Genomic DNA, 27,698 nt, shown 5'->3' on the forward strand with positions numbered 1-27,698 from the left:
AAATCTGGATATCATTGTAATTGAGTCACGGTACAATGTACAGATGTAAATAACAGGACAATTAGATGCAGATCTGACTGAAGTATTCCCGGGCTATAGAGAATTAGGGTAACTCGTCTGTGGATGGGGCGGTAGAGTACAGATGGTACAGAAGTCTGCCTAGTGAATAATGGGGCGTATTAAAGCGAGGTGTAAGTGAATTACACACTGAAAGAGATGTAATGGACATGTCACATTATCATGTTAACCTAATTGGAGGTGCTCCGGTCCCGGGTAAAGCATTTTGGGAACAGTTTAAGTCGTGGAATAGACAGGGAGCCAGATCGGCAGGGACATCATTATGGAAATTGCGCTGTCATCTTAGAAGTCACCGGGCCTTTGTGCGTGAAGAGCAGCAGGAGGGGACAGAATATTGCCGGAAGCATGTGGGCGCCGTATCGCCTCTATAACACGCAGGAGACAATAAACTAAAAGATGAAGGGGAAAATGCCCCTTTTTTATCACATGAAACAAAGTGAATCCCTGGGAAGCCAAGAAGTCTCTGGCTGCGTACAGGCAAATAAAAAAAAATAAAAAACATAGAAATGAATGGGAAGCCACTGATTGGCTGAGTGCTCTCTCAGCCAATCAGCTGCCTCCCATTTGAGTGGACACTGATTGGCTGAGAGCTCTCAGCTAATCAGTGGCTTTCCCATTCATTTCTATGGGTTTTTTTTGTGCAGCTTGGCTACCGGCTCCCCTGCCCGGCTCTCTGCGATTTAATACATGCAAAACTTGGCACATCAAGTGCCAAATCGTGTGTGACTCCTCCTGGGGAGCTGTCGGGGAAATAGGGACCTTTAGAGACGCTCACTAGCAGATTGTATCTAACAGCGCAGGTTAATGACGGCTATATATCAGCAAACTAGACCATACAAATGTGGTGGGTGTGGGTGTGTGTGTGTGTGTGGAACAAAGAGAAGTGGAAATGTCATATGAGTTGGACTTTAATGAACTATAATTATCATTTAATAAATGTATGTGACCACTAGCACTACATAGAAACAATATATTACTAGCAGTTATGCAGTGCATACATGGTGGGATTTCAGTCCCGATGCACATATCGGAATTGAATGTAGAAATATGCTGTGTACACACGGCAAGATTTTCCCTTCGATTTTGACTTTATAGTTCAAATCAAATCGATATACTGTAGAATCGAAATCGAATGGGCATTGAATGTTTTTTTGCCACATTCAATGCAGATTCAATCCCGATGCACGCTCCTGTGTAGTGGAAATCGAACAGAAACATAGACTTGCCAGGCAAGACTATATAGTATAAATCTAATGTCAAAAAGTTAAAATGTAAAAGCAGTAGAGAAATCAAATAGCACAAATCCAACAGGCCAAATCAAATCGAAAACCAGATCTCACCATGGGTGGTATTCAATGCCACCAGCCAGGGGGTTTCTGTGGCAAGGGTGGCTTGTTTTCAGCGAGGACTGCCAAGAACAAGCCATCCTCGCCTTCTAACCCCCTCGCCGACCGCTCGCCCTATTCTATGTTCCGGGGGAATACTCAATGCAGCATAGCCCCCGCTCCCCCTGACACCCATCCCTCCCTTCTGGGTCCCAATGCTGTTATCAAACAGATATCGGCAGCCGCCAAGTCTACCATGTGTACACACCATTAGTGCCTCACTAAATTGTTTCCAGTGTGTGGCTGTGGTGAGGAAGGTTAGATTATAAAATCCACTGGTGTGAATGAATAAGTATTCTAACATTGGACCTTATTCTGGTTTAATCGTACCCCCGCGCGTTCGCAGGGGATCGAGGTGTGCGAGGGGGGGATGGCGGACAGCACTGCGGGCAGCGTTTAGTGGACTTGCAAGGCCATGAAATTCGCAGCCTTGCAAGTCAACCCGAATAAGCTCCATTGTGCAATACTGTGGAACAAGCGGTTGCTATATACTGTATGAGGTGGTAATAACAACAAAATAAAACACAAATGTGCAAGAATAGGTGTCTTATGTCATACAGCATTACATTACATTTTACGCAATCATCATTAATACTCATTTAACAACGATATCATAATAGCTGGCACAACAGAGGCATCTTTCTTTGAAATCCACCTAATTGCTTTGTATGAAATGGCTTGGCTAGCCGGCACATAATGTATATTGCGCCATCTAGTGGAGATATTGGTGAACTGTGCAAGGAGATAATGAACTACAGCCTGACTTCCGAGTCAATGGCTGCAGAAAAACAGAGCACCCGTGTGGGGAACATAAAAATGTATGCCACAAACACAGTAAACCCATTGCTGGTTTAGTGCACTGGAGTAGTGGGTTAGATGACAAGCCTAGCCCTATGGAGTTTGTGTGTTCTCCCCATTTTTACATGGGTTTCCTCTGGGAAGTTCAGTTTATCCCAGAGCTGAGGTCGGGGCAGGCGGAAATCAATAGGCACGAGCATAACAGCCATTACCACAGGCACAAGCACAACAGCCCTGATCACAGATAGGGGTCTGGGACGGATATTAGACAGCACTTACATAGACAGCCATTACATCGACACCATTAGTTCGACAGCTCAATAGGTCGACATGGTTTTAGGTCGACATACCATTAGGTCGACATGTCATTAGGTCGACATGTCATTAGGTCGACAGCTCATTAGGTCGACATGTTTTTAGGTCGACACTGCCATTAGGTCGACAGTGTCTATGTCGACAGTCAAAAGGTCGACATGGGTTTTTTCACTGTTTTTTGGCCGAAATGTCGACACAGTCGACATGGACACAGTTTGAAGTGTACCGCAGCCCCTCGCATCGCTCACTTCGCTCGCGATGCTTCGGGCACGGTGCCTCGCTGCGCTCGGCACACTATTTTATTCTCCCACCACGCCCTAGTGGATAGTAGGGCATGAAATACCGCCTGTCGGCTATAAAAACAGTGAAAAAACCCATGTCGACCTTTTGACTGTCGACATAGACACTGTCGACCTAATGGTAGTGTCGACCTAAAAACATGTCGACCTAATGAGCTGTCGACCTAATGACATGTCGACCTAATGGTATGTCGACCTAAAACCATGTCGACCTATTGAGCTGTCGAACTAATGGTGTAGATGTAATGGCTGTCTATGTAAGTGCTGTCTAACAATAGTCCGGATACCACAGATAGGGGGCCCGTGTGGCAGCATTGTGGAATACAGGAGTTTGAGGTAAAATCACTGCCTATTTTGTCAATCCCTCACAATTTCTGATGACAGCCCTGCATTCCAGCATAACCTGCCAACGTTTTAGCATGCTCTAACAGCAAAATTGTGTCAGGGTATGCTGAGATGTGTAGTTCCACAGCAGCTGAAGTGCCCCAGATTGCCTACCCCTGCAGCATTATAGGATAACAGCAAAATGAGCCAATTGATTATATACTGTAAATATATATATCTCTTATATATTTAGCCAGATCTGTCACTCAACCCCTGTGGAGAACGTTCCTGTGTAGAATAGTTTCACTTTCATGTGTCTGATGTTCCACCCCCTTGACATCACCTCCCCCGCCCAGCCAGGGCTACAGTACACGCCCACCATCCACCATTACTCCACAGCCACCATCCACCATTACTCCTGCACATCCCTACCCTCTGCCAGGACCCCCGCGACCCCCCTCCCGCGATTCGCGGGACCCCCCCGCAACCTCCCGCGATTTGCGGGACCCCACTGCGACCCCCCTCCCGCGATTCGCGGGACCCCCCCTGACCCCCTCTCCCGCGAATCGCGGGACCCCCGCGACCCCCCCTCCCACGAATCGCGGGACCCCCGCGACCCCCCCCTCCCGCGATTCGCGGGACCCCCGCGACCCCCCCTCCCGCGATTTGCGGGACCTCGCACCCCCCCTCCCGCGATTCGCGGGACCCCCGCTTTCCACCCTCCCGCAAGTTGCGGGACCCCCGCGAACCCCCCCTCCCGCGATTCGCGGGACCCCCGCGAACCCCCCCTCCCGCGATTCGCGGGACCCCCGCGACCCCCCTCCCGCGATTCGCGGGACCCCCGCGACCACCCCGGTATCCGGACTATTGTTAGACAGCACTTACATCGACAGCCATTACATCGACACCATTAGTTCGACACCTCAATAGGTCGACATGGTTGTAGGTCGACATACCATTAGGTCGACATGTCATTAGGTCGACAGCTCATTAGGTCGACATGTTTTTAGGTCGACACTGCCATTAGGTCGACACTGCCATTAGGTCGACAGTCAAAAGGTCGACATGGGTTTTTTCACTGTTTATTGAGCCGACATGTACCGACAAGCGGTATTTCATGCCCTACTATCCACTAGGGCGTGGTGGGAGAATAAAATAGTGTGCCGAGCGCAGCGAGGCACCGTGCCCGAAGCATAGCGAGCGGCTGCGGTACACTTCAAACTGTGTCCATGTCGACTGTGTCGACATTTCGGCCAAAAAACAGTGAAAAAACCCATGTCGACCTTTTGACTGTCGACATAGACTCTGTCGACCTAATGGCAGTGTCGACCTAAAAACATGTCGACCTAATGAGCTGTCGACCTAATGAGCTGTCGACCTAATGAGCTGTCGACCTAATGACATGTCGACCTAATGGTATGTCGACCTAAAACCATGTCGACCTATTGAGCTGTCGAACTAATGGTGTCGATGTAATGGCTGTCGATGTAAGTGCTGTCTAATATTCGTCCCAGACCCGACCACCCCCTCCCGCGATTCGCTGGACCTCCGCGATCACCCCCTCCCGCGAAACGCGGGACCCCCGCGACCCTCCCGCAAATCGCGGGACCCCAGCGACCCCTCCCTCCCGCGAGCCCCCTCCCGCGATTCGCAGGACCCCTGCATCCTCCCCTCCTGCGATTCGCGGGACCCCTGCGACCCCCCCTCCCGGCATTAAAAGGGCCCCCCCGCGAACCCCCCCCTACTATGATTTGCGACCCCCCTCCCGCAATTCGCGCCGCCCCCTCCCGCGATTCACGGAACCCCCCGTAGCGCCCCCCTCCCGCGATTTGCGGGCCCCCTCGGCACTTCTCGCGATTTGCGACCGCCCCCTAATTCACACATTCGGGGACCCCACCTCCTGCGATTCATGCCCCCCTCACGCAATTCACGGCACCCCCCACACCCCCCTTCCTGCGATTCGCAACCCCTCACGACCCCCCCTCCCGCGATTCACGAAACCCCCCGTAGCGCCCCCCTCCCGCGATTTGCGGGCCCCCTCGGCACCTCTCGCGATTTGCGACCGCCCCGTAATTCACACATTCGGGGACCCCCCGTCCCGCGATTCATGCCCCCCTCACGCAATTCACGGCACCCCCCATACCCCCCTTCCTGCGATTCGGAACCCCCCACGACCCCCCCCTCCCGTGATTCATGCCCCCTCCCGCAATTCACGGACCCCCGCACCACCCCCCTGCGCCCACCCTCCTTTGATTCACCCCCCCCTCATGCAATTCACGGCAACCCCCCACACCCCCCCTCCTGCGATTCGCAGCCCCCCCACGACCCCCGCCTCCTGCGATTCATGACCCCTCCCGTGATTCACGGACCCCCGCACCACCCCCCCTTGACTCACGGCACCCCACGCGCCCCTCCCGCAATTCACGGACCTCCGCAACCCCCCCCTCCCGCAATTCACTAAACCCGACAACCCCCCTCCCGCAATTTGCGGACCCCCCTTCCCACGATTCAAGCCCCCCCGCGCCCCCGCCCACGATTTGCGGACCCCCGCCCCCTCCCGCTAACCGCGGATCCCCACCCACCACCCCCCCTCCCGCAATTTGCAGACCCCCTTCCGGCAATTCCACCCCCCAGCGGACCACCGCGGCCCCCGCTCCCGCATTTCACGTACCCCAGTGACAATGGGGGATCCTGTAACACCACAAGCAGGTACCGCCCCTAGGTGGGAAATCCGGCCCTGGCTGCCGCACTGCAGGTTTCCCCACTGCCCTCTGCACCAGCGCCACAACTTTTATCAATGTCTTGCCCACATACCACTATTATACAGCCTCCTGCTCTCATGCACGCTCACTCCCTCCCAGTGGGAGGAGACGCTCACCCACTGCCGGGAGCTGCATACTGTCCCCCACCCTCCTCCAGTTCTAGGGATGCCCATCGACCATCAATGATTTTCAAATAATCGATGGTTTATGGCCGATGTTGAATACTTTTGCCATCAATGTGGGAGGACACTGCCCTGCCTCCTGTTCTCCTGCCCCGTAACTTCCGCCAGTGGAGACCCGCTCACCCTGTGTTGCCCACATTCCCCTATCATGCTTTACCGCCCAGCCTCCTGCTCTCATGCACCCTAACTCCCACCCAGTCGGAGGAGACACTGACTCCTGTATTTCTGTGCTGCCACGCTGGACCCTCACCCACTGGCAAAAGCTGCACAGTGTCCACCACCCTCTTTAGTCCCCCGTATGCCCACACACCCCTATCACTACCCAGCTTCCCGCTCTCCTGAACCGTAACTTCCACCACTGGGTAATCGCTGACGCTGTGTTGCCCACATACCCCTATCATGCCTCATATCCCAGCCTCCTGCTCTCATGCACCCTAACTCCCACCCAGTAGGAGGAGTCACTGACTCAGGGCCACCGTCCGGTACTCCTGTGCTGCCACGCTGGACCCTCACCCACTGCAAGAAGCTGCAATACAGGGCATCTTTCATACAATTCTAACCATATTTCTCACAATACAAATGTTCACAAATTATGGGGGCGTAGCCCCTTACGCCGGTGTGAAGAGCGCCCGTAGGGTGCGATGAATCACCTAGTATATATATATATATATATATATAATTTACGTTACATACACAGTTATATACATCACAAACAGGTCTTCTAAATGTTAGATTCAATTTATTTTTTAACAACTTCTTGTAAACTTTAGTTGAAATGACCCTTTATAGCCCGACTACTCCGGATTGTATGGCTGCGTCTTCTGCAACAGTCAGTCAATAAAACACTGCGTAATTATCTACAACCCAGTAAATGCCTGATAGAAAATCCTTAATTAGTGTCTGACATTTTGTTTGCTCTCAGCAGGTCGGACAGGTCTCACCAAGCAAATTGGAATTTTTCTTCTACTGCAGAGCATCACCTCTACCTTCGTATTTTCGGCATTTACTATTTACGAATACGAATGTATACGCCATCGATAGAATACGACTAGGAATCACCATACAAAAGAATGGTGATTCCAAATATACTAAGTGGCCAAATGTAATATACGGCCGCTAATTGCCGGTAAAATACGCCTGGGAAATACACTTCATTTTCCAGGCATATTTGACAGAAGCCTGAATGGATCAGTCAAAGAGCTGGTCCTGGTTTTAAACCATCAGGGAACAAAACAAATAGGGGTTCCCCGTATTTTTTTAAACCAGCGGGCCCTTTAATGCCCCGCATGCTGGAACTTGTGGTTCTCCAAGTCCCTGCATGCAGTTCAGGCTTGCTGGGACGCATAGCTCCACAGCAATACACAATAGTTATTTCAATTTTTTACAACACAATCAGCCCGGTGCTCAATGCTCAGGGGCACCGGGGACAGCCCCAGGCTTCAGTCTGGGCAGGTAAATTCTGGAGGGGGGAAGGACCCCTTCATTGGGGGGATCCCCACTTACCCAGGATCCCTGCCCAGACTGACTGGTCAGGGGATAAATGCTTTGGCCGCAGGACCTTATTAAAAAGTGCCCCCTGCTGGCTGGTTGGGCCTGGTGCTGGTTCTTGAAATACGGGGACCCCTACTCATTTTGTCCCATGTATTTTGGGAACCAGGACCGGCCCTTGGGCCTGGTTTTAAAAAATACGGTTCTTTGAGCCTGGGGCTGGTTATTATTTATTTAATTTTTTCTTTTCTTTTTTTACACGGCCTGCACGCACAGGCCGTGACTGATCCGCACAGGCTGCCGACTCGTGTTTGTATTTAGGGGCTGTATATATGGGTTGGGATCATTTGGTCTACAGCCTGTTGGTCGACAAGCATTAGGTCGACACCTTTAGGTCAACATGGGGAAAGGTCGACATGCTTCTAGGTCGACGTGGGTTTAGGTCGACAGGTCAATAGGTCAACACAAGCATTAGGTCGACAGTGTCTATGTTGGTTTTCCACTGTGTTTTTTTTTACCCGAATGTCGACACAGTCGACAGGGACACCGTTTCCAGTGCACCGCATCCCCTCACATTGCTCGCTTCGGGCACGGTGCCACACTGCTGCACTCGGCACACTATTTTATTCTCCCACCACGCCCTAGTGGATGGTAGGGCATGAAATACCACCTGTCGGGACATGTCGGTTAAAAAAAACAGTGGAAAATCCCATGTCGACCTAACAATTGTGTCGACATAATGACCTGTCAACCTGCACATGTCGACCTAGACCCATGTCGACCTAACAGTGTCGACAAAATGCTTGTCAACCAACATACTGTAGACCCAATGACCGTATCCCATATATATGGCTTCAAAATACGAATTTGTGACGGCCAGAATACGACTCGATAAGCCATCGGCCAAATACAAATTAGTAATTAGCAGATTAGTATATTTGCCCTATTAACAATTCGTATTTAGGCAATAATACTAGTGACATCACATGCACCACCATAGCTATCTGAGTGACCAGGACAGAGACTAGCATGCAGTCACTCTATAACTAGTGACATCACATGCACCACCATAGGTATCCAAGTGACCAGGACAGAGACTAGCATGCAGTCACTCTATATCTAGTGACATCACATGCACCTCCATAGCTATCCAAGTGACCATGACAGAGACTAGCATGAAGGCATTCTATAACTAGTGACATCACATGCACCACCCTATAGCTATCCAAGTGACCAAAACAGAGACTAGCATGTGGTCACTCTATAACTAGTTACATCACATGCGCCACCCTATAGTTATCCAAGTGACCACGAGAGAGACTAGCATGCAGGCATTCTATAACTAGAGACATCACATGCACCACCATAGCTATCCAAGTGACCAGGACAGAGACTAGCATGCAGTCACTCTATAACTAGTGACATCACATGCATCTCCATAGCTATCCAAGTGACCATGACAGAGACTAGCATGCGGTCACTCTATAACTAGTGACATTGCATGCACCTCCATAGCTATCCAAGTGACCAGGACAGAGACTAGCATGCAGTCACTCTATAACTAGTGACATCACATGCATCTCCATAGCTATCCAAGTGACCATGACAGAGACTAGCATGTGGTCACTCTATAACTAGTGACATCACATGCACCTCCATAGCTATCCAAGTGACCAGGACAGAGACTAGCATGCAGTCACTCTATAACTAGTGACATCACATGCATCTCCATAGCTATCCAAGTGACCATGACAGAGACTAGCATGTGGTAACTCTATAACTAGTGACATTGCATGCACCTCCATAGCTATCCAAGTGGGGTTGGGATCATTTGGTCTACAGTATGATGGTTGACAGTCATTAGGTCGACACCATTAGGTCGACATGGGAAAAGGTCGACAGATCATTAGTTCAACAGGTCATTAGTTCGACAATGTCTATGTCGACAGTCAAAGGTCAACATGGGGTATTTTACTATTTATTTTTTACCTGAATGTCAACACAGTCGACATGGACACACTTTCAAATGCACCGCATCAGCCCGCTAGGCGTCGGGCATGGTGCCTCGCTACGCTCGGCACACTATTTTATTCTCCCACCATGCCCTAGTGTATGGTAGGGCATGAAATACCGCCTGTTGGCACATGTCGGCTCAAAAAACTGTGAAAAACCCCATGTCGACCTTTTGACTGTCGACCTAGACAGTCGAACTAACGACCTGTCGAATGAATGACCTTTTCACCTAGAACCATGTCGACCTTTCCCTATGTCGACCTAGATCCATGTGGACCTTTTCCCATGCCGACCTAATGGTGTCGACCTAATGACTGTCGACCATCATGCTGTAGACCAAATGACCGCATCCCATCCAAGTGACCAGGGCAGAGACTAGCATGTGGTCACTCTATAACTAGTGACATCACATGCACCCCCATAGGTATCCAAGTGACCATGACAGAGACTAGCATGCGGGCACTCTATAACTGGTGATATCACATGCACCACCATAGGTATCCAAGTGACCACGACAGAGACTAGCATGTGGTCACTCTATAACTAGTGACATCACATGCACCTCCATAGCTATCCGAGTGACCACGACAGAGACTAGCATGCGGTCACTCTATAACTAGTGACATCCAGAGGCGTAGCTAAGGTGGAGCCGGCGGAGCTTGTGCTCCGGGCGCAGGCACCTCGCAGTGGCGCACACTGGTGGTTTCCGAGTACCCAGCAATTCATCTTGTGGCTGCCTGTAGCCCTGACAGTGACAGCCCCATCCCGCCCTTCCTTACACCTGAGCGCAGCCAGTCAATGTTATACTAGAGTCACTGAGCTAGCGCTGCTTTCATCGCAGCTGCTGCTTAGCCACAGTGGAAGTCATCCAAGCTCAGCCCGGCTACTGCCTGACTGTACGGCTGTCAGCGCTTCCGCGTCAGGTGGCTTCCTTTACAAACCACTTGATGCGGAGCAGTGACAACAGTAGCCGAGCTGAGCTTACTGACTTCCCCTGTTGGTGAGCTTCTATGAAAGCCAGCGCTATCTCAGTGTCTATAACACTGACTGGCTGCCCTCAGACATAGATTAAGGGGGTGCCCAGAGGGTACTCACCCCAAGCCCCCTGCTTCTTAGCCCTCAGACAGAGACAGGTCGGGGACACCTGCGCGGCACACACTACACTGTGAGAACAGCTGCTGCTGCTCCTCTCTGAACTTCAGTGATTCATTTCCGGGTAACACAGCAGAGAGAGAGAGCTGAGCTACTAAGCAGAAGCTACAGACACTGGATTTCATCCTGTCCTCACCTGCTGCTGGTATGTGCTTTGTTTGTGTATGCATATTTGTAAGCTATGTATGTATGTATGTATGTATATATGCTGTGTATATGATATATGTGTGCTGTGTATGTGTATATGCTGTGTGTATCATATCTGTGTGCTGTGTATGTATGTATGTATGTATGTATATATGCTGTGTGTATCATATCTGTGTGCTGTGTATGTATGTATGGTGTGTGTGTATGTATTTATGATGTTTGTTATGTATGCATCATGCTGTGTGTCTTGTGTGTATGTCTGGTGTGTTGTGTATGTGTGTGTATGTATGTATGTATGTATGTATGTATGTATGTGTTTTGTGTGTGTATATGTATGTATCTATGTGTGCTGGGTATGTATAAATAAAAATTATTTTGTGCACCTGATATTGTTAAAAAGTGACTTATGCAATTAAATAATGTCTAGAAACTAATATGATCTTGGATCTAGGCTGTGGGGAGAGGGGGTTTAGGAACTTAAAAGAGGGGGGTTAGGGATTACACAGTGGGGCATTAGGGTTAAGTAGTAGCAGTTAGGGAGGGATAGCTTGCAGGTGGAGGGTTATTACACACATACATATGGAAACCCCCTGTAAAATTCCTGCGTTTTCCCCTGGGCGCCAGCACCACGCATGAAAGGGCCCACCGCAGATCGGATCTGTTAGTGCTGCGCTCCTGGTCCCCACTGTCCTGTCCTGCCAAAGTTTTACACTAATTTACAAGTCTGTAAAATATATATTTTCACCTGCCTGTCTCTTTAATAGGGGCCCCCTGTCTGAAGTGCCCAGGCCCACATACCCTTAATCCGTCTCTGCTCGCACCACAAAGCCCCCCCCCCGTTGTGTCCTGCCCCGCCGCCCGCCCTCTGTCTCTCCGCGTCCGGACTCCTGCGCGCAGTACATGGGCTCTTGCTAGCGACTACTACCTGTGCTCTACGCGGGTCCTCTGCACTGCCGCAAGGACTCAGCAGCTTTGGTGGCACATCAAGCGGCACTGCGCCTCTCTCTTTTGCTACTGCCTGGCCTGTGTGCTGCAGGAAGAGAGAGAAGCAGCGCCGCTTTATGTGAGGCAGGAGCAGAGCGAGAGAGATGCAGAACCGCTTAATGCGAGGCAGGAGCAGAGAGAGGCTCAGTGCTGCTTGATGTGTCACTGAAGCTGCTGACTGAAGCCGCAGAGAGACCAGATAGTGGTCGCCCGCAGAGCCGCAAGTAGGCTGTCACATGTACGGAGACGGGAACAGTAGCACTGTGCACTGTGCAGTATTACATGCACCTCTGCACTGTTATAATCAGGATTTTAATCTCCCTTTACATGACACACTGCAAGGAGCATGTGTGTTTATATATGGAGGGTGGGGGGGCGCCTTGACATGAGCTTGCTCCGGGTGCTATGGCTTCATGCTACACCACTGGTGACATCACATGCACCTCCATAGCTATCCAAGTGACCATGACAGAGCATGCGGTCACTCTATAACTAGTGACATCACATGCACCTCCATAGCTATCTAAGTGACCATGACAGAGACTAGCATGCGGTCACTCTATAACTAGTGACATCACATGCACCACCATAGCTATCAAAGTGACCACGACAGAGACTAGCATGCGGTCACTCTATAACTAGTGACATCACATGCACCTCCATAGCTATCCAAGTGACCATAACAGAGACTAGCATGTGGTCACTCTATAACTAGTGACATCACATGACCACAACAGAGATTTTACCCTATTATTTCCATGCAATTACCAAAAGTCCAAGAAGATTAATTCAATAGCAGTAAAGTGCCCGAAGCATGGCAAGCGCTATACTAATTGTGGGTCAGTGTCGACAGGTGTCAACATTAACAAAAAAAAAAAGGGAAACTCATGTTAACCATTTCATGTGTCTATTTCCTGTCAACCTTTTTCTTGTGTCAAGCTTTTGTCAGTGCCAAACTTTTTCATATCGAACTTTTGTCCATATCGACCTCGTGCCTGTTAACCTTTTGGGGTCGACTTAGACACCGTCAACCCTTTCATCCACACCCAATAATAATAAGTACTCATTGGCCATGGGTTACTCTGGGGTGCAAGTCAAAAAGTTCTCTAATACTGTCAGCGAAGGGATAAAGGCAACATATCAGGATGAATAGTGTGAGGAGTCGGGAAATCCAACTTTATACAGTATATACCTGTAAGGTGTAATGACTAACCTGGAACATCACTGTGAAGAACACCACCACAATCGTAGTGGCCACAAAGTAATCTTTCGCCTTGACCTTCTTTCCGTCCAGCAGGATCACCAGGGCGAAGGCAACTGCCCCACGCAGGCCACCGTAGGACATCACAACCTGGTCTATCCGGTCCAGTGGGAGGAGTCTAAAGTGGTTTAAAACACATGTCTGCAGCACGACACCTAGAACATAAAGCCAGCCTGTACTCAGTTTTATTCACTTACCGCCGTTCTATTCATTTAACAGTTCTTTCTGCTTCTTTATGGCGCTATAAGACTACAGTGACCTCTCCTGACTAGTCACATATAGAATTAATCATTTTAAGATTGTGATTTCTGAGGGAAATGACAGATAAAAGCTTTGTCCCTGGAAGTCTGACTCCAGACACGAACTATCAATGCCCTCAGTTCCTAAAGGCACTCATACACTTATGCGTGTATAAGGGGGCCTTCAGAAACGAAGAGGAGAAGTCCTGTGAACTCCCTGGCAGTAGGATTGTATATGATACGCCGCATGCAGTCTTTTTGCATATGATGTATCGGAAGCAATCCCAGCCAAGGCTATCGGATCCGATGAATCTATAGTGCAGGCCTTTCAATCTCTGGCTTCGATCTGATCCGCACGAGACCGCACATCGGAGCAGAATCGAGGCTAAAAACGATTTGATACTTTCCATCCAATTTCTCAGCCCGATGCGTCAGAATCGGATATAAAGGGCCCAAATCTTACTAGTGTGTGGCCACCTTGACTGTGATGAAATGTACGTACAGATATGTCCTGACTCACCTTTGCTGCAGTCGCGCCAAGTAGCCCCTTTTAGCTCACCAGATGTGTGCAAATCTTCTACCGCAGATTGTGGTTTTTGTTCCTTTTCTTGTCACAACACAATGTGACTAGGATGCACGAGGAGACTGCGCTAATGAATGTAATATGTGACACAGGTATATGTGTGTGCGACTGAGTGTCTGAGTCCTTATAAAAGGCCCATATTCTAATTTGATCGGCCCCCCGTGTGTTTGCACGGGGGACCGATGTTTCTGCCCTTCGTCAACCAGCACTGTTGGCGTGACACTCGCACAAGGGGGGGGGGGGGGGTGCTCTACATGGGAACAAATGTGAAGCATTACACAGGTACCCCCATGCAAATGCTGGGCGTTTCCATGTAAAAGTGGTTGGGCGGCTGTTGTCACATGACGCCAGCCTCCAGTCCTGTCTACGTCCCGGAGCCTGCAAATACAAGTCACTCTCCACTGACTTATATCATTTGCGAGCCCAGGAGAACTCATTTGCTGTTGGATGATTTCTCCTGCTGCGGGCACATGCGATGCGGCGGGGAAGCGGGGGGGGGGGGGATTTGGCGTTTTTTTCGATGGGGCAGACACTCAGACTAACTAAGCTGCTTGCTGAGTCAACCAAAATCAGTGGAGGCTCCAGAAAGGGGGCTGCAGCACAGTTCATAATTCAAATAGGGGAGCCACAACAATGGTCACCAACTGCCATTCCTAACTGACTCACTACCAGTTGGTGTGACTCCAATATATTAATTTAGAACTATGCTGCAGCCCCCTCTCTGGAGCCGCCACTGGTTATATATTACATCACACAGCACAGTCTCCTGGTGCGTCCTAGTCACATTGCGTATCGACTAAGACATATTTTGACAAAAAACAACATGAATGACATTAGCAGAGTTGCATTAAGGCCGCCATACACTATGCGATTTGGCCCCGATTTCACCCGATCCAGATGGATTCGGCAGTGAAATCGGACCAAATCGCAGGTTTTGACACCCGGTCCGACCCGATGCGCGGTCCCGTGCGCATCGGGTCAGAGTCGGGACGTCGGACCGGCTGCACATAAGATAAATCTTATGTGCAGCCGTGGGGACTCTGAGGACGCCGGCGAGGGAGGGGGGCGGGAGACGCCGGCGAGGGAGGGGGGCGGCAGGGGGAGCCGGAGCAGGGAGCTGTCATGCTCCGTCCGGGTAGGGGGACACGCCGCTAGTAGTGCGGACGCTGCGGGGGACACAGGCGGCAGTGATATAGAGCTGGGCGTAGGAAGCCGGGAGCTGTCAGCACTGATAAAAAAAAACCCATACAATGAATGGGCAGCCTGTGATTGGCTGAGCGCTCTCTCAGCCTGTCAGCAATTGGCTGAGAGAGCGCTCAGCCAATCACAGGCTGCCCATTCATTGTATGGGCTTTTTTTTTTTGCAGCTCCCCGGGAGTTGCAAATGATACATCGCATGCGATGTATCATTTGCAAAACTTGGCACATCAAGTGCCAAATCGTGTGTCCCCCTCCTGGGAAGCTGCAGGGGGAAATCAGGTCCAACTTGTCCTTAGGACAAGTCGGACTAATGTATGGGGGCCTTAAGACGTGGCGATTCATTCACACCTAGTATCTCCTGTTGCATGGTGTATTGAGACTGGATGCATGAGGACGCATATCTCTCATGTCACATAGGGCCTTATTCTAGTTCACTTTTAGAGGCAAATTCCTTCTCAGATGGACAAAACCATGTGCACTCCAGGGGGGCAGATGTTACAGGTGCAGATAGAATTAGATTTGGGTGAGTTCTTTTGTTTCTGTGCAGGGAAAATACTGACTGCTTTATTTTTACACTGCAATATAGATCTCACTTTGAAGAAAAAAAACCCACCCAAATCTAATTCTCTCTGCACAAGTAACATCTGCCCCACCTGCAGTGCGCATGGTTTTGTCCATTTGGGAAGGAATTTGCCTCTAAGAGTGAACTAGAATAAGGCCCATAGACGCAATGCAGTCAAAAAGGACCCCCAACATGAGACTCACCGATGGCCCTGAATACAAAGATGAAGATGAGGGTGGAGAGGACAAGTGCTGAATCCCACGTCCACTTGGATGTGTCCACCGCGGAGATTCCCAGGAAGATGAAGATGATGGTCTCGGAGCTGCTGGCTAATGTTTTCATGGTGTATTTGACGGTGGTCCTGGATTTGTTGGAGATATTTGCCTCTACATACTTCTTACAGCATAAGCCGCAGAAAGTCACCCTGGAGAGAGGACATAAAGACTTCCATTACTCTTAATATACTGTAGCAGAATCTAAAAATCCATCTCAGGCTGAAACACAGACCAATACTTACTAACCACACACATACCTCCCAACTTCTGTCTGTAAGCCGCGCGAGCGCCCGAAAAAGGGGGCGGGGCGTATGCAAATGAGGGCGCGGCTTATGCTAATTAGCCGCGACCTCATTTTCATACGAGAATAGACGCTGTGCGCATGCGCACAGCGTCTATTCTACTAGATTGGGGGTCTCCCAACTGTCACCCCCCCGCAGCGGGACAATGCCTGCCGCGGGTGGGACAGCGGGACAGGACCCGAAAATCGGGACTGTCCCTCTAAAATCGTGACAGTTGGGAGGTATGCACAATAAAGACACCAACCACAACTACATCAATAAAACGGCAAACATGAGTGATCTTCTGCAGAACCACCACTAGGTGGAGCTAGCACACTGCGCTATCTTCAGCATTCACAGGATTTTGATGCCTACCCCTGCATTGAAATATTAGGTCACTTTGTACTGGTTATAGAAAGAGATGTCTGTGTTACTTTAATAAACCAATGATCTTACTTCCCGGAGCGGCTTCTAACACAAAGCCCCGTTAATCTTCATCGTGCTGACTTGATAGGATATAAGTATACACTTAATTACTGGGGGATAAGTCTCCATGTGAGTCATTAGAACCAGGGGCAGATCGTGCTGCCTGAGATGTCCTCCAGGTCACACGTATGAGTCACGGTGTTTGTGACAGACTGTCGCTCTGTCCCTGGCGAGATGTCACCTCGTCCTTTCCACATTTCTACTGTGACTCAGCATGTCTCCAACAAGCAGGGACTGGCTCGGTCTGTTTAGACGTGAGCCATGTGTGATATACCAGGGGTGTACAATACGTGGGAGCTGTATATATAATCTCACAGCAGTCTTAAAAGGACCATTAAACCCCAACAACTAGAATGTCACATGAAGGTAAACACTGTTCAGTGCAACCCTGTCATTCCGCGGCCGTTCTGTAACAAAGTACCACTTCCTCATCATTACAGGCCGCTGATGCTGCTCCCTCATCTTGAAAACAATGCAGGTCAAAAAGTAAATTCTGCAGGCACGTGCACTACAGTGACATCACTGCCCCTCCTCTGTATAACAATCGACCAATCCACAGTATGCAGTTCTACAAAGCAAGACTGGGATGCTGTCAGTTACACACTGCCCCTGTGACCACTAGCGATCAGACCAAATTACACCTTAGCAGAAAGTAAAAGCAAAATGAATATTTCAGAGAAGCTGAGGCAAAACGCATCAATTGTGTTGCCATGTACAGTCAACAAAGCACATCAGTCAGTGACTGCAGCAATGTACTCACGCCAGTATAGAGGAAAGGGAAACCATCTCTGCTGTCAGGTGGGCGAGGTACACAATGAGGAAGATGAAGAGCGGCTCTATCATTCGCACCCGCTTGGTGAAACGTGTGATAAGTGCAAGTAGGAAGGCGAATACTAGGCCGACAGCCGTACCTCCGAGACTCACCACGAAGAAGGAGCCTATTGGGAGAAATTAGAGGACAAATGGTGGAGTTAGATGGAGCATAAGCCTAGTAAGAAATACCTTGAACAGTAGCAGCGGCGGATAGAAAGCGATGACACTAGCGTCCTCGGCCAAATTTTTAGTACAAGGGAGGGGTAATTAATGCTGGACGATATTTCCAATACGCGAAAACGTCCGGGACTCACCGCTGCAGATTTGGTGGATCTGCATTGGTGGAAACGGTGGATAAATTGTTGAATTAGCGGCTGTTTCTGCCCAAAAAGACGTGGATTCCCAATCCACGAGAAAGAAGAACATTGAATATATCAAATGCGAATTTGATATATTTACGCGAAAACACAGATATATCGGAAGATTAGATATATTTGCCGGGATTGAATACCCCCAATAATCCAAAAGTGCCTGGAACACAGTTTATTTCAATTGGTTTTGAATATGATATGGTCATTTCTTGGGGTATAGCAGCCTTCTGGTTATTAATTAGAGCCATACGAAGGTACCCAGGAAACTAATTCTGGGTCCATTGTCAACAAATTGACACCAGGGGTGAAATTTTATAGGATGAGAGATTCAGAAAGTGAGAGATTTGGGAAGAAATCTCCAGGTTTTTTAAAGCGGCAATCATTTACACTGCAAAACCAGTTTGATTTTGCTGTGTAAATGATTACCGCTTTAAAAAAAAAAAATCTCTCACTTTCTGAATCTCTCATCCTATTAATTCTCACCCCAGTATCTTGAAAAGTGTCAACCTTTTTATGTGTTGACAATTTCCATGTCGACACTTTGCTTGTGTCAAACTTTACCTGTGTGGTGCTGTGCATGTTGACCTTTTGGGGTCAACATATACACTGTCCACCAAATAGCTGTGGCCCTATGATCCACTCCCCTGGACAATATCATATTCAAATCCAACTGCCATATTTTGGGTTGTAGTAGCTGCTTGTGATGTCACGCAGGCTTTGGCCAGTCAAAGGGGTGTGTCTAGCACCAGCCATTGGGTGTGTATAACACCACAAATCAGGCGTGTGGCTACCACCATCTAATGGCACTCCTTACAATATAAAATGTCTCTCAGCCACACCATAATCTCCGGCCTATTTCAGTGTTAATCTTCTAATTACTCTGTGTAACAGTACATGCGAATAAAGTCAAAAACATATATGGATGACGCAGGTATGTAGTGATATGACAATGGCCCTTATTCTGATCGGTGCGTACTTTCCCGAATTCCTACGGTGCTGTCCGCACGCAACGCTGTGCGGTGGCGTGCGGACATCGTCCGTAGAAACGCCCACGGGTCCCCCGCATTCGGACGGACTCACTCTTTAAGAACAGGGCGTGTGTACGGACGACATACAAAAAGGGATTTTTGTAAGAACTTACCGTTCGAATCCCTTTCTCTGATATGGTCCTGGTGACACAGCTCAACACTGGGATGTAGAAGGGTCCGAAGGAGCCAGGCACCTATCCTAAAGCTTTAGAGGGTAGGCTCCTCCCCTACTGCATCCCTGGACTCTTCAGTTCAATCTTTCAAAGCCACTGGAATACATTAACTCAGTACAAACGCCTGCACATATTATATGCACATTTTATAACAGAAACTGTTAACTTTTAACCATTTTAACATGAACATCATGAAACTTCTGGCATACTTACTGAGCGTAAGGGAGGGATCGCTGTGTCACCAGGACCATATCAGAGAAAGGGATTCGAACGGTAAGTTCTTACAAAAATCCCTTTTTCTCTTTCAATGGTCCTGGTGACACAGCTCAACACTGGGACGTTCCAGAGCCGGTCCTTTGGGAGGGTACGCTCAGGTCTGCAGCTCTCAGCACTGCTCGCCCAAATGATGCGTCCTCCGACGCGAACTCATGGAATCTATAGAATTTGGCAAATGTGTGAACAGATGACCAAGTGGCAGCTCTGCAAACCTGCTCAGCTGTGGCCCCATGTCGAACCGCCCAAGAGGTGGCAACTGACCTGGTGGTATTAATTCTGGCCGGTACAGGCCTACCCACTTTGGTGTATGCAAAAGCTATCACAGATCGCAACCACCTAGCAATAGTCTGCTTAGAAGCAGGCCAACCAATTTTGTGTACGTCATACAGTACCAATAATGTGTCAGTCTTTCTGACACTCTTCACTCTGTCCACATATATGCGCAAGGCACGCACAACATCCAAAGTCTTCAACTTGTCCCTTTTCTTGGAACCCTCTGGGGGTTGAAACACAGGTAGAACTATCTCCTGATTTAAATGGAAGGCAGAGACTACCTTCGGTAAAAATTGAGGCACAGTTCTCAGAACAGCCCTGTCATCATGAAAAATTAAGAAGGGAGATTTGCATGACAAGGCTCCCAACTCTGACACTCTTTTAGCAGATGCTACTGCTAACAAAAACACTAGTTTCCACGTGAGAAACTTAAAGTCAGCCGACCTTAAAGGTTCAAAAGGTGCCTTCTGAAGGCAATCCAAAACCAGTGACAGATCCCAAGGCGCTACTGGTTGCTTGTAAGGGGGTTTCAGTCTGGATACCCCTTGTAAAAAAGTTTGAATCTCCGGCAAAATGGCTACTCTTTTTTGGAAATAGATGGATAAGGCCGAAATCTGCACCTTCAATGATTGAAGGCTTAGGCCCGATGAAAACCCATCTTGTAAGAATTCCAACATTCTTGATAACTTGAAGTGAGATGTGTGAGCTTTTCGCCTCTCACACCATCTAATGTAGGTCTTCCAGACTCTATAATAATTTGCCGACGAAACAGCTTTCCTGGCTTTTATCATAGTCTGCACTACTGCGTCAGAAAACCCTTTCCTTTTCAAAATGGCGGCTTCAATAGCCAGGCCGTCAAAATCAATCGATCGGAATCCAGGTGATTGAATGGGCCTTGTCTTAGCAGATCTGGTCTCAGAGGTAGACGCCATGAGTCCACAGACAACCTCTGAAGCCTCGAGTACCAGGACCTCCTTGGCCAATCCGGGCCCACAAGGATCACCGTAACCTTCTGGTCCTGTATCCTCTTCAAAAGTCTTGCTAACATTGGAACTGGAGGGAATGCATAAAGAAGATCTCCCTGCCACTGAGTAGTCATGGCATCCACTGCCTCTGCTAGCGGATCTCTCATTCTGGCATAAAACCTGGGCACCTGATGGTTGAACCTGGATGCCATCAGGTCCACATCCGGAGTTCCCCACATCAAAGTGATCTGGTGAAACACCTGAGGGTGTAAGCTCCATTCTCCTTCCTTGAGCTCCTCCCTGCTCAGGAAGTCTGCTTCTATATTCTCCACTCCTGGAATGAATATAGCCGATACAGCAGGAACATTCTGTTCCGCCCATAGGAAGATTCTGGACACCTCCCACATGGCCAATCTGCTGCGTGTACCTCCCTGGTGATTCAGATACGCCACAGCTGTGGCATTGTCGGTCTGAATCCTCAAAGGGAGGTTCCGTAACCTGTCTCCCGCCAAGGACATCACTTTCCAGACAGCTCTCAGCTCCAAGATGTTGATTGGTAACACTGATTCCTCTGCCGTCCACAGGCCCTGCAGCCTGAGATCCAGGACTACTGCCCCCCAGCCCCTGAGACTGGCGTCGGTAGTCACTACCAACCAGTCCCAGGTCTGTAATGACCGACCCCACTGAAGGGAATCTACTTCTGTCCACCATTTCAAGGAGTCTCGAGTGTCCGAAGACAGCACTATCATCTCCGCCTTCATGGTCAGAGTGTTTCCTGACCAGGCTGACAAAATGTTCCATTGGAACACCCGAGAGTGGAACCTGGCAAATTGAAGCGTCTCGAATGACGCCACCATTTTCCCCAGGAGCTTGAGGCACCTCCATACTGACAAGCTCTGAGCTCTGAGAATCTCCTGCACTAGAGTGACCAGATCCCTGGCCTTTACCTCCGGGAGAAAAACCCGATGGAGATGGGTATCCAGTATGACTCCCAAGAATTGAAGCCTCTGTGACGGTACCAACTGAGATTTTTGTAAATTTAAAATCCAGCCGTGAGCCTGCAAAAAACTGATGGCCTCTGCCAAGTGACTTTGAAGCATGGCTGCTGACCCTGCTTTGAACAGGAGATCGTCCAAATAGGGTATTACTGTGATTCCTCTGAGCCTCAGCACCGCCGCCATCACTGACATTATCTTTGTGAATACCCTTGGCGCGGTCGCTAGCCCAAAGGGTAACGCCCGGAATTGTAAATGCAGGTCTCCTATAGCAAACCTCAACAGGGTCTGATGTTCCGGGTGAATGGGAACGTGCAGATATGCGTCCTGGACATCCATGGACGCCAAAAATTCTCCCTGGTCCAGACTCAGGAGTACTGACCTTAAAGACTCCATTTTGAAATGGTCTACCCAAAGATGGACATTTAAGGATTTTAAGTTTAGTATTGGTCTGAAAGACCCGTCTGGTTTGGGCACCAGGAACAGCGTGGAGTAAAAGCCTTTCTTCCACTCTGCCCTGGGAACCGGAATAACCACCCCTTTTTCCAAAAGGGAATGAGCCGCTCTCATAAGAGCTGTGCGAAGGAGCGCCTGTTTTGGCACGGGTGTGGGGATGAACCTCTTCGGAGGCAACCCTCTGAAAGGGATTTTGTAACCCTGGGTAATAATCTCTAATACCCAGGAATCCTGGTCTAGAGAAGCCCATGCGTCCCTGAAATGTGTGAGACGCCCCCCCACCTTTATCACTGTCGGGCCTATCCCCTGACAGTCATGCGGAGGGTTTGTCCTCTCCTTTGGAGGCAGGCTTCTTATGGAAGGAGCCAAACTTGGACCTTTGAGTTTTGCCCCTAGAGGCCTGAAACTTTCCCCTGAAAGACTGTCCTCGAAAGGACGCACCACCTCTAGGGGAGGGCCGAAAGGACGGCCTAAAAGCAGCGAATCTGGATGTCTGCTTTGCTGAGGGGGCCGGCAGAAATGTACTCTTGCCGCCCGTGGCTTGCTTTATAATTTCCTCTAGCTCAGAACCAAAAAGCAACTTTCCCTTGAAAGCTAACATTTCTAGGGCCTTCTTGGACTCATTGTCCGCTTCCCAGGCCTTAAGCCAGAGCACTCTCCTGACATTAATAGAGACTGTGGACACTCTGGTTGCCATCTTAAGAGCTTCCTCCTCTGCTTCCACCGCATATTCTGCAGCAGCCTTAATCTTCTCTGCTATAAGCAAAGCACCAGGGTCAGCTTGCAGCATGGTGCATAATTCACCAGCCCACTCTATCATGGCCTTAGAGACCCAGGCTGAAGCAATAAGGGGGCGTAGGGTAAACCCCACCCCTTCAAAAATAGCCTTGAGGTTTCCCTCCAGCTTTTTATCCACAGAATCTTTAAACGCTGCACCGCCCTGTACAGGCAATACCGTAGCTTTGGATAAACGTGCCACTGAAGCATCCACAACAGGCACCTTTTCCCAGAGTTCAGCATGAGACTCTGGCATGGGGTACAGACTAAGGAATCTCTTAGGCATCTGTAGCCTCTTATCCGGGGTTTTCCAAGCCCCTTCCAATAATTCCTGCAACCCCTCATCTGAAGGAAAAGTAACAGCCTCCTTCCGCTGTCGCTTGAAAACACCTTTAACAGGAGTCTTATCCTCCACAGACAGTTTTAAAGCCTGTTTCACAGCTACAATAAGATCCTCAATACCAGCAGCAGAGGTCTCTTCAAAATCATCACCCTCCCAGGGGGTGTCAGTATACGCTCCCTCCTCCTCATCTACCACAGTAGGCATAGCATAAGACCTTTTAGGGGTCCCTGCCACATCATCCATTTTGTCCAGTATTTCACTGAACCTGTTGATCCCCTTTGCAGTATCCTGCATCACCTGAATAAGCGCAGGATCTGCCTGGGTAAGAGGCAAGGAGCCAGAAGACTGCTGAGATGATGTGATTCTACCAACACATCACTCTGCCTGTCTAGAAGCTGCACCAAAGCGTTTACTGACCTGCCTAGGGCACTGGCCCACGCAGGTTCACTCTGCTCAGCCCTATGGGGTTCACTGCCCATGGGTCTTACATCAGCGCAAGTAATACATAAGCCCCCCTTGGCCATCTGCTCAGGGACAAACTTTTGTGTGCAAACATTGCACGCGCTCAGTGCACTAAGGGCTCCCTCCCCCAAAACCACAGCCTGATGCTCAGACATGATGTAAGCGATAAATGTATAACTATCAGTATACACAGTGCAAACAATGTACAAGCGTTTATACAGAGGCAATGCACCCAGTCACTTAGCTGTCTGTTGGTTTCAACTGCGGGGAAGCGATGCCCAGGAAATCCAAGTCACTCTGCCAGGATCAATTAGCCAGCTCAGCTCCGCTGCAAGCGTTCTGAAAGGCGCCAAAGTCAGAGTGAAGGAAGAGACCAAAAGTCCCTGCTGCTGCGGGGTCCGTGACCTTTTGGCGCCAACCACCCCCAGCCAGCCGCTCCTTAGGTAGGATTTCCTAGTTCCAGTGTCTCCCCCTCGAATGGGGACCACTTGGAACATGCCTGTCACAGCGCTGCTGTCCTCTCAATCAGGAGCTCAGCGTGTAAGCTCCGCATAAAATGGCCGCCGCCATCACGGAACGCCTGTCCCCCATGATCCCCACCTAAACGTGGAGCCGGTTTTAGGATGCTCCGGAGCCCAGGCAGCCTCTTAAAAGAGGCTAAAAGCGCTGCACAGGGAGGCCAGACAGCGTCTCCCCTGTGCACAGTGAGCTGACAGGACGCGATTCTGTCAGCTCCTGCTGCGCTAGCAGTGTGAGGATTCACTATGAGAATCCTCACACTGTGCCTACCTAGCTAGGGTGAAAGTTAATAAAACAATAAAAATTCCCTAACTACTCTATTTCTTCGGCTGCTCCCGCAGCCCTTTAGAATAGCACCCACTCCAGTGGGCACCTAACACGAACTGAAGAGTCCAGGGATGCAGTAGGGGAGGAGCCTACCCTCTAAAGCTTTAGGATAGGTGCCTGGCTCCTTCGGACCCTCCTACATCCCAGTGTTGAGCTGTGTCACCAGGACCATTGAAAGAGAAACCTTGCGTGTGCGGTGGACACGTACAGATTCTTGCACGGTCTTGCAGCGTAAGCACGGTCTTACCGCGTTAGAACGTATGGGAAGCTGGCTGTACGCACCGATGCGGAGTATTTACGCACAAATCAACACTATTCTCATAAGACCCAAATCTGTGCCACTACCCGCTTATGCAATTAGCCAACCTCATTCAAAAGGGATTGTTTTTAACCCCTTCCCGACATATGACGTATATATACGTCATATGTCGGTTGGGGGTGAATCAAGCCAGCTCACGGAGTGAGCTGGCTTGATAGAGAGCAGGTAATGGCTGTATATTACAGCCATGTCCCTGCTCTCACGGCCACGAGCGGCGAGTTCGCCGATCGCGGCCGTTTAACCCTTTAAGCACCGCGGGCAAAGCGCCCGCAGTGCTTAAATAGCTGATCGGAGGGGGGGCGCCCCCCTCCGGCGCCGATCGGGGCCCCCCGCAGCGCGATCGGAGGGTGCCGATCGGTTGCCATGGTAGCCAGGGGTCTAATGTAGACCCCTGTGCTGTCCGTGTATTCATACCTATTACATCCTGCCTCAGGCAGGATGTAATAGGAAGTGAAAAAAATCACTACGTTCAGCCATAGAGCTCTATGGCTGAACCTAGTACAGGCGATCGCGCCCCCTAGTGGTCAAGTACACTAGGGGGCCTTGTAGTAAAAGTAAAAAAAAAAAAAAAATAAAGTTTAAAAATAAAAAAAAAATAATAAAATATTAAAAGTTCAAATCACCCCCCTTTCCCCATTTCCCAAATAAAAATAAATAAATAATAAAAAAAATAAACATATTTGGTATCGCCGCGTTCCTAAAAGTCCGATCTATTAAAATATAACATTAGTTATCCCGCACGGTTAAAGGCGTAAACGGAAAATAATCCCCAACGCCAAAACTACGCTTTTTGGTCGCATCGCCTACCCAAAAAAAAATAGCTAAAAGAGATCAGAAAGTCGCCCATATCCCATAATGGTATTAATTAAAAAGTACACTTCAGCCCGCAAAAAATGAGCCCTCACCCAGGTCCGTAGGTGGAAAAATAAAAAAGTTATAAGCCGCAGAACATGGCGACGCGACGCAAATTCGAAAAACCGTAACATTTTCTATTTTTTTTTTTAGTGGTAAAATGTAACGAAAACTATATAAGTTTGGTATCACCGGAATCGTAACGACCCATAGAATAAAGATAACCCATCATTTTAAACGAACTATGAACTCCAAAAAAACCGTAACCAGCGCAAAATTGTGGAATTGCGTTTTTTTTTTTTTTTACCCCACATTGAATTATTTCCTGATTCCCCAGAATATTATACGGTATAGTAAATGGTACCATTAGAAAGTACAACTTGTCCCGCAAAAAAAAAGCCCTCATGTGTCTATATAGCCGGAAAATTAAAAAAGTTACGCTTATTTGAACACAAGGAGGAAAAAAAAAAAAAAAATTACCTTAAAAGGCAATGTCGGGAAGGGGTTAATGGTTATCTATTATTTCTCTAATTGATCATTAAACACTTTACTCCCACTTTACATTAACCCTCTCATCGTCCGTCCTGATTAGGCGTTCCGATTGCCTAGCGCATGACCGAGTGGTGTCCGCAAAGCAATACTTGCTTATGAACACCGCATATTTCTTGCCTTTTTGTTCGCGTGCATTCGGTGTGCTGTCCGAATGCACGCCCACCAAAATAAGTGCACTCCCCTGTGTCCGCCCATGTTTCCGCCCAGTTTAGCCCACTTTGAAACTACGCCCCTGTGTCATTCCGAATGACGCCCATAATACGCCCATATTTCCCGAGTGTTTGCGGTGCACATTTCTGTACGGTATTATTGAGTACAAGTACGGAGACCATGCGTGGCACATGCGCATAGCGTTCCCCACGCATGCGCAGACGGCTAAAAAACGCCATCCGAAAGTATACGGGAAAGTACGCACCAACCAGAATAAGGGCCAATGTCTAGTACAATTAATAATGCAATATACACATAATTGGTTGATGGGCGCTTGTTTTAATGGAATACAGTCTTTGGTAAAAGGTATTGCTGGTATTGCTAGCGGCAGGGAGATGTTTTTAAGGGTGTGCCTGTGTACCCCTAACACTCAATGTGCACACGCCTATGACCCCCGCAACGGTCTGTTGACGCCATCCGGCCCCCCCTCCCCCATCGAGCTTATCAGTGATCGCCTGAGAATGAGAGATAATACTTATTGTATTCATTGTGTTTTTTCCGGTTTTGGACACTGGATTTTGGAACGGCCAATACTGATACTAAATTAACAGGGTATAAATTATAGTAACGTGCTGACTCATTATACCACTATCCCCCCTTACTACCCCCACATTGTTCACCAATCCAATATATATATATATATATATATATATATATATATATGTCTCCCAATCGTCCACCTCCTGCATCTCTAAGCTGAGCTTTAGGTACATAGGAAACTGTCACCGCGAGAAGCTTGGCTAGGTGCGAATCACTCACCGACTCCTTTCACGTAATCTGCAGCCTGGACGTTCCCTGGACCCATCTCAACAAAAGAATTAAACACTTTGTACAAAACCTGCAAGGTGTGAAGGAGGAGATAAAAATAACCAAAAGTTAATTATCACGGAACAATTCCTCTTTACAGGTACCATGTAAAATAGGACACGTTTTACCGGCGGCAGCGACCGCAAAGAGAGCCTGGAAATTACCATTTAGAGCATAACGAGTCACGTCAGCAAAAAAATGATTACTTACTTTGTTACAACTCTAAAATATAAATGTTTTGAAATGTAAAATTATTAGAGGCTGTAACTATGGCTATAACAAGCTATGCAGAAAATCACACAAATGTATTATTTCACTTTACTACACAACCCTTGGGAAGAGACCGCTCTGCTATTAGACATGCAA

General features: G+C 48.8%; 1 protein-coding gene across 1 annotated transcript in view; it reads right to left on the reverse strand.

Annotated features, from left to right (window-relative positions):
* SLC9A5 (solute carrier family 9 member A5) overlaps positions 1-27,698 on the reverse strand; it is a 97,321-nt gene that overhangs the window by 34,656 nt on the left and 34,967 nt on the right. The window contains exons 4-7 of the mRNA XM_083164768.1: positions 27,285-27,363; positions 17,575-17,752; positions 15,976-16,196; positions 13,141-13,343 (exon numbers count right to left, since the gene is read on the reverse strand). Of these exons, the coding sequence (XP_083020894.1) occupies positions 13,141-13,343; positions 15,976-16,196; positions 17,575-17,752; positions 27,285-27,363 (681 nt within the window). The remainder of the gene's footprint in view (positions 1-13,140; positions 13,344-15,975; positions 16,197-17,574; positions 17,753-27,284; positions 27,364-27,698) is intronic.

This window comes from Crinia signifera, chromosome 11, assembly GCF_055691185.1.
Source record: "Crinia signifera chromosome 11, ASM5569118v1, whole genome shotgun sequence".
In the NCBI taxonomy this organism is placed as follows: Eukaryota; Metazoa; Chordata; class Amphibia; order Anura; family Myobatrachidae; genus Crinia; species Crinia signifera.